General features: G+C 35.6%; 1 protein-coding gene across 1 annotated transcript in view; it reads right to left on the bottom strand.

Annotated features, from left to right (window-relative positions):
- Positions 1-7,297: 7,297 nt before the first annotated feature.
- The window catches only part of LOC124363554, a 38,736-nt gene continuing 28,152 nt past the window's right edge, over positions 7,298-17,881 (bottom strand). Inside the window, exons 3-6 of the mRNA XM_046818806.1 lie at positions 15,455-15,576; positions 13,932-14,099; positions 12,715-12,807; positions 7,298-9,694 (exon numbers count right to left, since the gene is read on the bottom strand). Coding sequence (XP_046674762.1) covers positions 9,489-9,694; positions 12,715-12,807; positions 13,932-14,099; positions 15,455-15,576 — 589 coding nt within the window. The 3' untranslated portion in view covers positions 7,298-9,488. The remainder of the gene's footprint in view (positions 9,695-12,714; positions 12,808-13,931; positions 14,100-15,454; positions 15,577-17,881) is intronic.

Raw genomic sequence — 17,881 nt, 5'->3', positions numbered from 1 at the left:
TTTTTCACTAGAATACACTTTGTATGCTGCATTGACTATCATCCTGGTCAATATATTACATCATTGTAATCTAATAACGGCTATCATCATTGATGGATACGTTTACATTTTTAACCAATGTCAATGGCAAGTTGTGATTTATAACTAAAAAGAAGCCATAAATGTGATTTGATGTGAAAGTTCCAAAGTAAATTTTTGTATCCACTTAAAGACCAAGATATTTAAAATTCTTACACTAGTAACCATGCCTGAAGTTACCAGGATGATGGTCAATGCAGCATACCAAGTGTATTCTAGTGACAAATCTGGAGTTTGCTAATAAAGAATAATTTGTATACTATTAGTCAAATAATAGTCAAATGGGGGTCTGATAGGAATGTCAATCAGTGAAAAATCAACTATGGGACATTGTTTGGGATACCTGGTAAAATAACATACTAATAGTCCTCAGCCTTAGGGGTGGTGAAAGTGGGGGGAGGGGTTTATAGGTTTACCTATATCTCATTAGAGGTTGGTCTTGAAGAAAATTTACACATGTACAAAATTAAAGTGATAAAATGTTCGATATATTGTTCTTGTACCTTTTTGCTATCTGTTACTGTTAATGTTATAAGCTCTTGTAAATTGAAAATTTTTGTAAAAACCTAATGCCAACACATATTTTGCGAAACTTCTGCCTTCAGTGTCTAAAGTCAAAATTTGTCAAAAAGAAATTGTTGAGAATTAAATTTATTTCAACACGAGTTTTTGTTTCATTATTTTATATGAATTTCTAAAATTATTCCAAAAAACATTTTATACAATCTAAACATATTTTTTTTAAAATTTAATTTAGTATGTGTATTATAGAAATTATATGAAAAAATCCTTCATGCAACTAAAGCTCACAAAATCCACTATTCATCGAACATCACACTTTTTATTTAAGAATTAACAAATTACATACGATTATTTAATTGGAAAACATCTGAATGAAACTAAATACATTTAATGAATTTTGGAAGTTAGGTGAGCAGGAAGTACTGTGAAACCAGAATTTTTATACTACTATATACAAATCTAATGTAGAATTCTATATGCAATATAGAAATAGAAGGGCACAAATTTGAAAAAGTAAACAACTTCACTTATTTGGGAGTAATGCTGAGGAATAATAATGAAGAAGACATGGAAATACAACAAAGGATAAATGCAGCACACAGAAGTTTATAAGCATGCCACAAGCTATTAAGCTCTCGACTACTATCACACAAAACCAAACTCCGTATATATAAAACCATTATAAGACCAGTTATGTTATATGGCTCAGAAAACTGAGTGTTAAGTAAAAAAACAGAAAAACGTTTGATAGTATTTGAGAACAAATTATTGAGAAAAATCTATGGGCCAACCCTTGAAGACGGAGAGTGGAGGATAAAACATAATGTAGAGTTGAGGCAACTATATATGGATCCAGACAGTGGCCGAGGTGAGAAGTAGGAGAATGAGATGGGCTGGCCATTTACTAAGGAAGGAGCACAACTCCTTAGTCAAGAACGTCCTTGTAAACAATCCGGAGGGCAGAAGACCACCAGGAAGGCCCAAGTTGAGATTGTGAGACCAGATCAGAAGAGACATAAGAAAACTGGGAAGAAGGGAAGAAGAGGCAATGGATAGAGAGATCTGGAGGCAGTGTGTTGGCGAGGCAAAGTACCACCTTGGGTACCAAGAGCCACGGCAGTAAGTAAGTAAGTATATACAAATCTGATTGTGTCTGTTCATGTGTGTTACTCACTTAATCAATGACTGGACCGATAGTACTGAAATTTTACATGGACATTCTTAGGGTTCCTGCCTATTTTTATTTTGAAAATCCTTTTGGGCTATATCCCACTGATCTCTAAAGTTATGAAAAATCCTGTCTTGGTCTCTAAAGTTGCTTTACAGTAAGAAAATATCAAGATATGAAAATTAAAAGTTTTAGTAAAATACACTTATAATTGTACATTTTAGCATAAACATACAAAGGCTATGAAATTGTGTGTGAAGCCGTGACTAACTGCAAGTAGTTGATAAGGCAGCAAGACAAGAAAATTGATTTACTTCCATTCAAAGACGCTACAAACCTAGACATCTCTGTATAACCTACTAACTAGGAACAGCCAACAGAATTCACTAATGTTGTGCTAAATATCTTCAGTGGTAATACTAGGCCTGCTCATTGAGTCACACTGTTCAATGTTTATGCAAAATGATATATCTTAAGATATTAGGGTTGAAGCAATTAAACTGAGCATGGCTGCTCCTTGGATCGGAGACTGCAGAGCTATCCTGTTCTAGGTGATGACCTGCTCGGCCATTGGTGATGGTTCGGAAATCTTTAAGCCATAGGTCTCCAGGTTAAGTGTTAGAGAGGACTTCTTAGCCCTAACCTTCACCTATGAGGTTCTTTACCTTTTTTAAGGTTCATAAACATATTTCCAAACTGTTAAATCAATATGGAATTTTCTGTGTTGAGGGTTTGGAGACTGCCCCTAGCTTCAGGTAACTGTTCACTGATAAGAGCTCAATAGGTTAGTTTTCTAGAACTGATAACAATTCCACAATAGAGGTCACATTATTGGCTCTCTCCATATTAACATTTGGGGTCTTTCATTTTTGCCTTTATTTTTCTTCTTTACCACCGAGATCGTTTATATAATGTGTCAAACTAAATTATATGTGTTATAGAGCACAAGAACACATTTTGACATTCAAAACATTGTGGAGATCCTAAAGTGGATTCAGCTTGTGTCTGAACAGGGACCTTGAGGATGTGAATGCTCTGTCTGGCACATCTCATCTCACATTTGCTTTACATTCTGGCTCATGGTCTTTTTCAGTTATGTACTTTAGATCAATTTTGAAAAAGTTACCAAACATACTTTTTAATGTTAGGGAAATATCCTTTTCATGGCAAAATTTGTAACACATTACTAAAATCCACAAAAGTATATTTCCTTCAAAATTGAACTGGTACTAAATCAGACTTTCCTTGCTCTTGGTCTTGTTTACATTAAATTTCAAGTATGTGGAAAGAGACCATCCCAAAATGTTCATTAGGTCAAGTTCCATGATTGCTATGACTGTCTAAGGTAGGATCATAAAACAAGTACATCTGTGAATGGCTTATAGATTGGCTGTAAACAGATTCAAACAGTTTTTAAATATTTTACATATACTGGTGATTGCTGAGCAATTTTAGCGTAAAACCACAAATATTGAATTCCCTGGCTGTGTACAAACATTTTGATTAAAAAAACTATAACAGCCAAAGGACGCAAAATTTATCATCCGATAATAAAGTATGAAACACTGTAAAATATATACATAGTATACTAGCATATACAAAAAGGTAACAAATTAACAATCTTAGCAATTTTTTTTATACGTCAGTATAAAAAATTGTTTTACATACAAACAAATTTTATATCATAGTAATCCCAAATTTATGTTCTATTGTTCATGTAAATTTGTAAGCCATAATAAAAAAGGGAAATACAAAACTCTAAAAGTATGACAAGTTTTGTAAAGTACTTTTTTATTTATATAGGTAAAATTTGTTGCAAATTTAATAATGTGTTAAAATAGTAAAGAATTTCAAATTTTTATTAATATTGTGAGTAGAGAGTCAGACCACCTGTCTGCAATGTATAGCAGTTGAACTCAGAAACCTATATTCTTCATTTTAATGAAAACCTCCATTTTTCGATCCCAAAGAGTTTGGGAAAATAATTTTTTGACATTTTGGACCACCCTGTATAAATGAGAAGCAAAATAAATTAAAACTTTTTTCAAAATAATCAATGAGTAAGAGATCTTTAAAATGAGGTACGGCCCGACCTACCTATGCCATTTTTGGGTGTTAAACAGTATTTTCACGAATTGTTTGAGGTAAAAAATATGGGTGTTCATTAAAACAAAGAAAGTAAGTTTCTCAGTTCAGCCGCTATACATTATGGATGGGTGATCGCCTCACTCTGTATAATACAAATTGTATATTTCCTGCATTGTGATACTTGGAAATAAATGGTTTTTATACCCTTCTTGCAACTTTGGAGCTGGTGTAACTATGTAACTACTTTATAAGTTGCTAAAGTAAAGTTGATAGGAAATTCTATATTTTTGACATTGCTGGTAGTATATAAAAAAACATATTAAAAGGTATTTGACCAACAAAATAAACTAATTTATTCAATCGTAATATTTTTACAAAACGAACTTTGGTTACAAAGACCAAAATATCAACTAAATTCAATTAAATACTCAGGTGAAAAATAAAGCCAGTTATAGGGTCTGAAATAGAAAAATATATAATTCTCTGTACAATATATTTAACATTTTCCTCGTCAACTTTCCATGGAATCCTCCACACATCACAATGCTATTGTTGAATAAAACTCAGGACATACGGATATTAGTCTTTTAAGGGCTTAGATGTAATTTCATTGATCGAGTTTCATCATTTAATACAGGAATAACATTTTTAGAGAAACTTTTCCCTCAATCTGTTCGAGGGAAATAATGTTGCCATTGTAACACTAATTATAGGCCATAAGGCATTTCAATCACCATCTAAAAGGTATTCCTTATTTGCCTGAAATATTATTGTTTGTTATCAGGTGACCTAGTTACTAAAGTTTACATTAGAGTAATTCTAAAACAGTGCGTACTTCCATTCTCATGATAATTGGCTGAGCATTAGCAAAGCTTATCATTCAAGGGTCTGGAAAAACTTAATTTACGTCTTTTCATAAAATATCTTGAATATGAACTGACCTTTGGATTTGAACATTTGCATGAAGCTTCATTTGTATAAAGGCTATACCGAGTTCGATGATGGTGCATGTCACTTCATGGAATTTGGCTGAGCAGTAGCTAATATTTTTATATTATGGGTACAATATTTTGTCTTATGAGTAACCATGGTAACAAGAAAATGGCAAAATACATAAATTTGTAGACAAGTTGAATACAATCATATGGGATTTTAACAGGTGACATATTAACTTATGTAGACCTTTGCATCCGAACCAGCATGCCTACACTCCAGGAAAGTCATGCGACTCGGCCCTGCATCAATTGGTATGCAGGATTGAGAAGACGCTGGCAGCAAAAGAGGTAGCCATAGGAGTCTTTTTAGACATTGAAGGTGCCTTTGATAATACAGCCACTCAGGCGATTATCAATGCGGTCTCGGGACGTGGCGTTGATGGTCAGGTGTGTGACTGGATAGGGGCCTTGCTCACGGACAGGGTTCTCGTTACAACCCTTATGGGAGCAAGTGTTAGTGCAAAGGCTACGAGGGCCTGTCCGCAAGGTGGCGTCCTCTCTCCTCTTCTGTGGAACCTGGTTGTGGATGACCTGCTAAATTCTTTGAATAGCAGCGGTGTCTTTGCACAAGGGTACGCAGATGATATTGTGATTCTTGGGAGTGGCAAGTTCAACACAACAATCACGGAACTGACCAATGCTGCTCTGAACATGGTGGGAAACTGGTGTGATAAGGTTGGCCTCACCGTCAACCCCACCAAGGCTGCAGTGGTTGCCTTTACCAGGAGGCGACAGTTGGAGGGCATTGGTCCCTTTCTATTTAAAGGCTCACCCGTTGAGCTGAAGCCTGTGGTCAAGTACCTGGGCGTGATCCTAGATAGGGTTCTAAACTGGGGACCTCATCTAGAAAGGGTCATTGCCAGGGGTAAGTGGTCTCTAATGCAATGCTGACGTGTGATAGGTGGGCCCTGGGGACTGAAGCCCAGGCTCTTGTACTGGCTTTATGTTTCCGTGGTCAGACCTGCACTAATGTACGGAGCTGTCGTATGGTGGCCAAAAACGGAAGCCAAGACAGTGGTAGCACGTTTGGTGGGTATCCAAAGGATGACCTGTCTCACTATCACTGGGGCTTTTCCTAGTGCGCCAGGCGCGGCTCTGGACTGCTGTCTTAATCTCGCCCCCCTGGACATTGTCATTCGAGCTGTGGCCAGGAGGAGTGCCTACTGTCTTCAGCAGACGGGACTCTGGTCGGGCTGCAGCTGTGGGCACTGCAGAATTGGCACTCTGATACAGGAGGATGTTTTGCACATGATCTCTGATCAGATGCCACAAAAGTTTTCCTTTGACAAACCCTTTAGGATTATTTTACCCTCAAGGGATGACTGGTCAGAGGGGAAGAAACCTCTCCCACCAGCGGAGCTCGAATGGTACACAGACGGCTCCAAAACAAAAAGCGGCACAGGCGCTGGAATTCTGGGAGTGAGACCATGTAGGGAGCTGGTGGTTCCTATGGGTCCGTATCCGACAGTCTTTCAAGCGGAGGTCGCAGCCATTATGGAATGTGCTCGTGAGAATCTTCGTCTGCGATATAGGGGCAAGACGATTAACATTTTCACGGACAGTCAGGCAGCGCTGATGGCGCTGGATTCTTGCGCAATCAAATCCAAACTGGTTTGGGATTGCTATCAGACCGTTTCCTCCCTTGCCAGAATCAACAATGTAACCGTCTGTTGGGTTCCTGGTCATGAGGGGATTCTTGGGAACGAAAGAGCTGATGCCCTGGCCAACCAGGGCTCAGCAACAATCATGACGGGCCCTCAACCGTTCTGCGGTGTTCCAAGGTGTGAATCCTCTAGGGTTGTCTCGAAATGGATTCGCACGGAGCATGTGAGAAGGTGGAGGTTGCATCCGGGTTTGAGAGTGAGCAGAATGGTATTACAGTCACCTTCCTCCAAGGTGGCTTCGGACCTTCTCTCATTAAACAGATCAATGTCCTCTAAGGTCATTGGTCTCATTACGGGGCATGGTCACCTGAAGAAACATCTACACAGAGTTGGCATCCTCCAGGAGGATCCGCTTTATGGAAGATGTAATGAGCAGGAGGAGACTGCTGAGCACCTGCTCTTTGATTGCCCTGCAATAGCAAGAGAGCGGTATGCCATCTTTGGTAGCTTGGACAGGGGTGGTGAATTTTCCCAGGAGGACTTGATAGGTTGTCTTCGGCAGTTCGTTGAACTGCTGAAGTTGTAGACTGGTAGGCCTCATGGTGTTTCCGGGGTGCGCAAAAAGCCCTTGAGGCTTAAGTGCATGGCAGTAGGCCCCCCAAGGGCCGCCCCAAGGAAAAAAAAAAAAAAAAAAAACTTATGTAGCTTATTCAAACAATTAAAAGAAAAAATAATAGAGTGGAAGTTCATGTTAAGTAGGTGATATAATTGATTTTGGTGCACTCTTGCTGTGTGGTACTACCTAACACAAACACTGCTATGAAACCCAACTCGATGTGGAATGATATGAATGCATCATGTGGCCAGATATATTAGGAAAAATTTCATCTGTATACTTTAGATTTTGCATGAAACTTGATTTATACATAGACAAGAATGAATTCTATGATGGTGAATGTCCAACCTTGGAATTAGGCTGGGCATCATCGAAATCTATTGCTCAGAAGGTTGACACAATTTTTCTTTTGTTTTCTGTATAAAAATTTATTTTCTGTATGATGTTTACCTGTCTCCAGGACATCATGAAAATTACATTAGAGACACGTAATTTTGCATGAATCTTCAGCGCAATCTGTTAAACGACACATATTGTGGTTTATTGATTTTTTAAAATTTATTGTCCTAAGAGATGATTATCAGCTACACAAGAAAAACATCACTAGACAACAATGACCCAATCACCAACAGGTTTTGATCTCATTGGGTTTCAATACGAAAATATAGTCCAGGCCCAGGTTGGGAAAAGTTAAAATTTGAAAAAATAGTTTCAGGTAATAAATTACGCTGTTCAATTTTGATTGTGTTTGAACTACTGTTATTTTTAACAAGTATTAAGGAAACTCTAGAAGCTCTGTCCTTATTGGAATTAGTTACTAATTAAAAAAAAAATACTCCAATAATATACTTTTGTATATTTCTCACAGAAATATAAAGAAGTATGTTATTGGAGTGTTTGTTTTAAATTAGTAAGTATTGAAGAGTAAATTAGCAACTAGAGTTGTAGTCTACAAAATAAATTTGTAGATGATATAAATTCACACAGCTTAGTTAAAAACTAATATACAAACAGATAGTTAATTTTCATGCAGTTCTGTGATCTGAAATTGTAACATTAAACTGTTATTACATTTCAGGAACGTATCAGATATTCTTAAATGTAATTAGAAAATATTTAACCCAAACTAGAATATAAAATAAGCCAGATCCCTAGGATCAAAGATTAAGATGCTGGGCTTTGGAGTGTTTCATACCTTAGAACAGAATGATGTGGTTCACCACTCATTGTCAGGATCCTCTTGCTTATTATACCTGTATATTCGTTGTAGACTAAGCCTATGCTAGGTACTAGCTCTCATAAATTATAATTTTCAGACTATAAAAAGTTGCTGTCAGGATAATTAAGTTGCCAACAGCAAAACACCCCAAATCCATTAATTTCTGGTGTTACAGAAATTGATTTATAATCCGACTTTTCTGTCTTGATCATGGGTGTACATAAGGGTGTTGTAGCGGAGGGGTTCGATGGTCTGCCATCTGAGGAAAAAATGACTGCCAGTTCGAGGGTTAAAGCTCAATAGATTTTCATTAGACGACTCCCAAACCCCTAGTTTTGGAGGGTATTTTATTGCTCTTAAACCAACCAGTGTGTGAGCCTCCTCCAAAATAATTTCTATACGTGCCGTTGGTCTTAATTGTTATTCAAGTGCAACAGATTTATTTATGAAGTAGTTGACATCACTATTGATTGTTAAAATATAGAACACGTTTTGAATTTTTGATCAGTCTCAAATGAAGACAGTATATATAGAACAAACTTGTCATTAATACTTACTGAATGTTATATTTTTATTTCTAAATTCTTCCAAACTGTTGATAGAGTTGTCTGCAAAAGTCCACCATCAGGCTATTGATAACTCCTACACATTACAGTAAGAGGATGGCGTGTTGGAAAATTATTGATAGAATTACAAATAGAAAATTATTTTTGAAAAGTATAGCTTCTATGGAAGATGTTACGAATGAAAAATACATTCGGATGAATGATGAATCTTTAATAGATGCTGATGTTTTACCGGTCACAATTTGTATAAAGAGGAGTTTGACACACTTGTATTTGTACAACAAGAGACTGTTGAAAGTTGTTATTGCACATATTGATTGATGAGGATCAGTTTCGTGAATATGAATGTGATATTTGAAACTCAGACTCACCACAAGATGACTTGTGGTTAGACACTTGAGTGAGAGAGCTGCCAAGGTTCAATCCCAAGCATTTAAATAAGACTTCATTAATTTTGTTTCTTTTGGCTTTAATAAGTTGTAAATTTGGTCCAAGTTCATATTTTATTTTAAGTGTGTATTGTTAAAAAAGTTGCTATGTACAATATATTATAAATTAACAACTATTCTTTACTTTCTTTTAAAAATAAATAAATATGACACAGAGTGAAATGGTATGACAAGAAAATATTTCTATCTGTGGAAGAAGAACGGGTGTCCAGGTCGTATACTCGCGAGAAGATGTGGGGTCAGTCTGTTCTCGATGCGCTCTTGTTGGTTCATGAGAACGAGTCTTTCATGTGGGATCAGGTGGAAGAACAGTTCTCCTCGGCTGAACAGGAGACCGACATACTGAGCTGCTTGTGGACCAGTGATCAGGTTCGGGTCATACATCACTTCTGCAAGATCATTGAGCTTCGTGGTAAATTAATGTATAACTAAAACTCAGAAAAGTAATAAATTCTTTACCTCTTTACTGTTTTTGTTTTAAAGGTAAGAGAATGGCAGTCATAATTAGCATAGTACAGAATAAATAATTCTGTGTTACTAGTTTAATGTTTAACACATTGGTCTCAAAACAGTTGCAGTCTTTCTTTTAAGAAAACTAGGATAAATCTTAAAAGCATAAAATAAACAATGCTTGTGAACACATTCTTCCAAAGCCTCTTTCTCCTAGCTTCATTTTGTTTCCTAAAAACTCATTTCATACTAAAAAAAAGGTTTATTTCAAGTATAAAAAATAAGTTGAAACATTGAGGCTGTACTATTCACATACACACACATTTCATGAATTGGTCTCCACACACATGTGTGTGTTTGTAAAAACATTTTATAAATTATGAGTTTCTTTTTTACACCTCTGAGCTAAGATTTTAACAAGGGTCATTGCAGTTGCTCACTTTCCCAAAGAAAGTTTGCCAATTACACATAAGGACATTTTGCTTATATTAAGATAAACTGTTTCAGTTTTAGTACCCTAAATTCGTTTTTGACTAAATTTTTTGTAAACAATGAATAAAAAATGGTTTGAATTTGATACTTAGTTTAGTCAACAATTTACACTTACATCATTCAATTTTAGACTGATGGAAGTACTAAAACTGCTTAGTCGCTATTATTGTATTTGTATTCCTTTATTTGTGCATCAGTGTAGTAATTTCATTCATAAAAAAACAGTATGTTTGTTAAATGTGGTATCTAAGTTAAAATGATTCCAGAGGGTTCACTTCTGGCTGGTTATATGTTCCAGTTGAACCCACACTGGGCACAGCAAAAACCAATGTGACACCTAAATCTGGGCAATCTTATGGATGTCCAGAAGTGGCCCATCACTAACTGCTAATTTTGAGATTCTGGGGCACAAGTGTAATGCAATAGGTCTAGTCTACTACTTGAATTGACTGTTGGAGTTGGTAGGAATCAAAGGTTCTTTCCAGCCTAGACATAAGGGTGTTCCGCCCCTGCCTACTTTGACTTGAGAGGCTGGTTCAGAGCTGGCTTTTCCTTCTTCCCAGGGGACATGACCTGAGATTAGTGGCCTAAATACTAACACATTTCAATACTTTCATTATGACAGTTGTCATCCATATATAAAGATGGTATTCCTCCAGGACTACAATTTGAGGAAACAAGCAAACGCAGTGAATCCGTGATTATAGCAAGTGGAATGACAAAGCAATACACAAGACACTAAATGCAATTTTTGGAAGAAAAACTTCAAGGAGACATCGGATCCATTTCTTACTGATGAAGTATACGATACTGATATAATTCCTAGACTGGACCGAGAATATAGCGAACATGTGTGATATTGCTTGTTTCCTCAAATTGTAGTGCAAGAGCAAATGGTCTGAATCATACTAATTCCCAGACCTCCATTTTTGTTCCATCAGTTATTGTAAATATCCATCCCACAATTTCTAAGAAAACCATAACGATACTTTTCCTGTACACATTCACAATTTTTTTCATTAACTAAAATCCAAAATAAATGAATTTGTTTGCCTTGTAGCTATGATGTTGAAATGCGATGTATTGTTACTATCTTCCTTATTTAATGCTTTCACTCTATAAATGTAAACAAATTGAAAATAGTAGTTGAATTAATTAAACATATGGCCATGCTGTCATATTACAATGTTTACACAGAACAGGCGATTAGATTGAACAGGTTCTTTCAATTAATATTTTGCAACTTTAGATACCAAGATAGGATATTTAACTGCTTTAGAAAGCAGTGCGGTGTAGCTTGTAGGGATTTTTTTGGAATAAGAATAGTCATATATTCATCCCAGGTATCCTATAAATGTCCAAGTAAAATTTCAGTACAAATTGGTTGAACGGTTGTTTATGCGTGAAAGCATTACAAACAAAGGCACTTTCGCATTTATAATATTACTAGCAGCTACCTGCGGTTTTGCATGCAATTTCGTAGGTTTTGCACCTGTATGAGCATTTCTGGTTCAAGTGAATTATATTTCTGACGCCAATGTTGAGTTTACCTTGTAACCACGATCAAGAAAATATGTAAAACAGTGCATGTTTATTGCCATTGTTACTTCTTTTTTAGTATATTTATTCCAGACAATTTTGCCTTGTTTTCTGATCAAGAGTATATATATGTACATACAAAGATCAGAGAAGCCTACTTCTATCAAAAGATAACTAAGATGGGATTTATAACAGTCTTTAAATTTATAGTTTAAGTTAGATAATAAGTTTGTCTTTTTTATTTAATACTTAATATTTGCTAAAATTTACAGTTAAAAGTATGTTAAGAATGACACTATTTACGTGTTTGTTTCTTTATAAATTGAAAAATGTTTTTATATTTTAGAACATTTAGAGCTGGAGTTGGTAGATTAGTTCAAAAGCACGGTCCAGCGAACTTTCTTCAAGTTTTTGCCGACTGCTTCAAAGGGAGTCGTTGGAGTCAAATTCTGACCATCTTGTGTTTTAGGACATTTTCTACGGTAGTAATTACCTAATTGCTGAAATAAAAAAAAATGGTGTGAAAACTTAACCATTAGTTTATGTCTCTGTAGACACTATAAAGAAGTTGAAAATAGTGATTAAATTAATTAGACATATGGATGTGCTGACACAAAACAATGTTTACGCAGAAAAATTGATTGAATTTGACAGGCCCTTTTAATTAATATTTCACAACTTTAGAGACCAAGATGGGATTTTCACTGCTTTAGTGACGAGTAGGGCATAGCCCAGACGGATGTTTGAAATAAGAATATGCCTATATTCATCCTAGAGACACTAAAAATGTTCGTATAAAATTTCAGTACAATCCGTTGAGTGGTTTACGCGTGAAAGCAAAACAAACAAAACAAAGCTACTTTCGCATTTACAATATTATTAAGATTAGGATCATAGTGTACGGACAGTAATAGTGATGCTATACTACCTGAATGATGCTGGGACACCCCAAACGTAGGCGGTGGACGGTACTGCCCTCTCTGGGGATGATGTACTTCTGGTGGCCCGTAAGTTTCTGCAACTTTAATGTCCAGTTTGGTCATCTAGGTTGCTATACAATTGTCAGTCTATAAAAGTATGTTAAAACAATTGGCTGTGTATTAATGTTTGGTAAATATGTATAGAAACTTTGAAAAATTCCTCTTTGTTTATATGTTTTATAAGTTACTATAATCTTATTATTTTTCACTGCCTCGTAAGCTTTGTAACGAAGCAAAGAAAATAACTGCATTGTCTAATAGTTCTTCAAATAGCTTACTCAAAATATTTTAAACCTTGGCAATGGTATTGAAACCACAAACCAATCTTGTTCTAATCTTACATAAGATTCACGGTCGTATTTTTAAACTGAATTTTTTTATTAAAACAAGGTATAAATACAGAGTTTGTGGCAAACATCTACTTCCATGGAGGAAGTTGTTACATTAAAAGTCAACCCCACTTCTTTCCCCTCCTCACAATAATAAAATCATCAAAATACAAAAGTATACCCAAAGTGATATATTAAAGTGAATTAAAAAAGAAATATTCTAGTGAGAACAAAAAATGTAATCAGATAGCTTATTTGTGCTATATGCTGAATACAATCTATAATTTGCAACAGTTTTGTGCAGTAAAAAGGGGTGTCAGATAATCTCCTCTTTAATGTACACCGATGGTACAGTTTAATAGATGAGTGAAATGTGTATTCTGGAGATATTTTCATCTCCAGATGTCTTTTGAATATTTGTATATTAAAGTTAGAAAGCAGTATGTATAAGCTCTGCAGTCAAACAGATAACAGTTTCTTTGAGGACAAGTATGATGAATTGATTTTCTGTGCCAAATTCAATGGTATGTACTTGAATATATTCTGAGATTTCTGTAGTTTCAATTAAATTTTAAGTTCAATTAATCGGAGTCCTATAGTCATTAGTATTTTGATTTAATATGATGGAGACATACATTAATGACATAATAATAATAATTTTAGTTCAGGAATGATACAGCTTTTATAACAACACAAATTCCCTGTCTAATGCGTTAAAGATAGCTAACTAAATTCTGGAAGGTAGGAGAAGCTGTACTTTAGTAACTTTTGCCAGATTTATGAACAGTTATGTTACATAAGTGTAGAGTACGATTTTAGAACTTGAAAGTTTTTACCAAATGGTTTATATGGACGGGGATAAAAGTAACTAGGCTGCTGTTGCGACTGGTACTGGTTCTGCTGGAGGCGATTCTCCAAGCGTTGGAATTGTCTTTGCTGCTGGAGCCCAGGATGACGGGTATTGCCGGAGTATATCCTTTCTTCTCTCGAGACTGCTATTCCTTCTGCACAGTTCATTATGTCCTGAGTTTTTTTATTTCATATTTAAATCAGCTTATATTATGTAATGCTTGTACTCATACACTATAATCGTAAAGTAATTATCTTAATCTTTTTGAGAATTAACAATAACAATGAATTATTTGGAATGAAGAGAAAAGTATGTTAATTTCTGAGTATTACAAAAAACCTAGTTTTACATAATTATGCTGGTACATATAGGAAACCTCGGTGTTGTGTATTAACTAGCTGTCATTAGTTGACACAGTAACAATATGCTACAGGTAAAATTTGAGTTAAGTCAATGGCAAACCGTAAAGAATTCCAGAAAACTTACACTTACTCTAAAAGGATACATTAAGTGGATTTTAATCTTTAGAACAACAGTGTTAAGATGTGTTGGTCTCAATGAACATTAAAGGTACTACATACAAAAATCATCAAACTACGAACTAAACCCTTATGGGGCGAAACAAACTTTTATACGTCCATACTGAAGGTGAACATGATTTTGCCAAACGTGCCAGCCACTTTTGATAAAACTTTATCCATTAACAATTTGTAAACTGCATTATAATTGAAAATACATTATTATTTATTTTGACGTTTATTCTTAGTACTTGATTTCCACAAAAATGTTGGAATAAAAAAGGTTTTTTAATTTGGATCACATTCGACCTATCTATTTAAGAATGTTCTAGTTCTAGCGGGACATCCCCCTTAAACGGGATAATATGACGAAATACATAAAATAGTTCATAGTTTAATGTGGCCAAAAGCTGCATATAAAATTTGATTATTTTATTGCCATTTAGTTTAAAAGTCATTTGCCTGCCCCAGACTTTTCAGTAATACGTATATCAAGCAGGCTCATATCATTATATCATTTTGGGAGTTATCGGAAAAAAACAACCTATCCGTGGTAAGTACAACCGCTGATCAACACGACATTTAAAATGTGTGGTTATCGAGATCTTTCTTATGTACTGTGTAAAATAATCATCGATATCGCAATTTTATAGTGATTTCTAAACATTACTAATATTTGAATACTTGAAATATTATTACAAAACTTTAAAAACTCAATCAGATTTCTGGTAATCTACGAGTATGTTTAAACTGCTGACGTCCAATTTTCGGATCATCGCACTAAAAGGGGTAAATTTGATTTGCTTATAGTAAGAGCCACTTAAAAAGAGTTTCAACTCGCTTCAGCATTTCTTGCGTTCCTTAAAGAAGACATATTTTTTATCAATCACTTTGTTAAATTGACGTTTAAGTCGTAATTTATAGTTGTAATGTCACCTGGAAGATAAAAATAAACGTAACTTCAAGTGTATTGACAGTAAGGCCCACTCACCAGCCGAGTTCACATGTAGATTGTGGGAGTAACCGTGGGGGTGGCGATAAGAACTTGACGAAGACGGTGGTGTGAGCAGTGGCGGCTGTCTGCAAGACCAGTGTAACTGCGAAGATAAACACCTGCCAACAACAAAGTGACACCTTCATTAAGTAATCTACCCGATTATTGAAAAGAGAACAGGATTACAAACACAAACTGTCGTGTAGAATTGGAAAATATTTCAGCCACCTCAATGTTTCGTAATAATCTATAGATAAGTCGAGTGGGGTTTGTTATTTATGACTCTAACTACAGAAATATATAATAATTAGAGTAGTTTAAAAATCATCTTAAGTGAGTCACCATAAACTTAAGCTATAAAATCTGTATTTTATATATAGAGTGTTCCATGAAGAGGTTTAAATGTTTGATTTTATATTTCTTGTCCATTTATACACAGAACATTTTCAAACTCTACACAATTAATAAAGTAGTTTTTAAGAATATTCTGTGAAAATTAAAGATCCTTAACAATGTGTAGAAACAAAATGGTGACATATTGAAAATGTTAGCATTTGGGTCCTATAAAAAATCATTTCTTGAATGACCTGATTTGATTACTGCATTGCAGTTTCAAAGAACAGCTGTTTAATAATGCACATTGTTCAAAATAGCTGTTTGATTGAAGAATATTGCTTGCGCTATAAAAACATAAACTAACACCCTTCATTAAGTTTTACTGATATTGAAGTTTGAGGAATGGCTTTTAACCCTTTTGATCCCAACGTCCGTATATACGGACGTCAAAAGTATCTGCATAAAGTCCCAGCGTCCGATTATATCGGACGTCCGCGGTATCTGCATAAAATCCCAGCGTCCGCTTATACGGACGTTTACAGAATATTTGTTATAAAATACAAAACGTAACTAAACTTTCACTTACGATATATCAAAATGATCATAAAGAATCAATCTTTCCAATAAAGTTGTGAACTGAACTTTATACAGTACATTACTAGCACTATAACGACGTATAATCAACGTGGCGTTGCAACTCATTTCTCCTGTGCCGGCCAGCTGTGAATGACTACGCAGTTTAATTGTCGCAGTTTGTTGTGGAGTGAGTTTGGCGTTGTTGTTCGACTTTATTGCATAATAGTAGTTGGTTATTTTTGCATTATGTTTGTAAAATGAAGCGTGCAAGGTCGCCACTTAGTGACAATACAGTTCGGCGTATTGTAGAAGAGGACAGTTTTGGTGAGGATTCATCAGAAGCTGATTCAGGTAGTGAGAGCAGTTCATATATGATGACACAGATGACGACCCTACTTATGAACCGGTACTTGATGTAAATACACCATCCACAAGTAGGGCTAATGTAGGACAGCTTTTGTCCATCTAGTGATACAGATGATAATGAAAACTCATCTGTAACCAATCCAACAAACAGGCCATCTGGGGTTAGACATGTACCTAGGCCTCCTGTACCTAGACCACCTGTACCTAATAGTGGAAGTGATACTGATATTGGGGATGATGAGGAAGACTGGGTTGATGTCAATGAAGACAATGATTTGGAATATCCACATAGGTTTTCATTTCAGGAATCGCCATGTGTAAAACATTGTCCACCTTGCAACTCTCCTGCTGTAGCTTACTTTAGGCTTTTTCTTTACTATAAGTTTGTGGGAAAGACTTGTCAAGTACACAAACATGTATGCTGAGAAAGACTATATCGGCTCTAAAACCTACTAAAAGGACCAGATGAAAGCCATCGTATATGGCAGCGTGTTACAGTTGCAAGAAATGAAAGCCTTCGTAACCGTACTTCTAAACATGGGACTAAATAAGAAGCCATCAATTCCTAGCTATTGGTGGAAATGTGAAGCTCAGCACTGCTCATGGTATAGTAGAATGTTTACCAGAAACCGATTTCCAGGAAATATTATCTTTCTTTCATTTGGTAGATACAACAAACTTGCCCAAACCCAAGGAACCGGGTTACGACCCATGTGCCCGAGTCCAACCACTCATTGACCACATGAACAACATTTCTAAATTTTACTACACTCCAGGGGAAAACCTGTCTATTGACGAAAGCATAATCGCAACAAAATGCCACAATCCTTTAATGCAATACATGCCAAAGAAACACCATAGGTTTTGCGTTAAGCTCTGGGTGTTATGCGATGCTCTGAGTCATTATTGCCTGAACTTCTTTGTATATCAAGGTGCCAAAGGTCCTGAAGGGCAAAGGAACAGAACAACAGGTCTAGGCTACACAGTGGTCATGAAACTTTTAGAACCAGGTTATTTGAACAAAGGCTACCATTTATTTTGTGGACAACTTTTTTACTTCCTTGAATTTGGCTAAAGATTTGTATTCAAAAATTGACATTTTTAACAGGAACCCTTCGTAGAAATAGAAAGGGCATCCCTCCCAAC

This window comes from Homalodisca vitripennis, chromosome 5 (assembly GCF_021130785.1).
Source record: "Homalodisca vitripennis isolate AUS2020 chromosome 5, UT_GWSS_2.1, whole genome shotgun sequence".
Taxonomy (NCBI): Eukaryota; Metazoa; Arthropoda; class Insecta; order Hemiptera; family Cicadellidae; genus Homalodisca; species Homalodisca vitripennis.
Note: the sequence above shows the minus strand (reverse complement) of the source record. Positions and strands in the feature narration are given on the sequence as shown.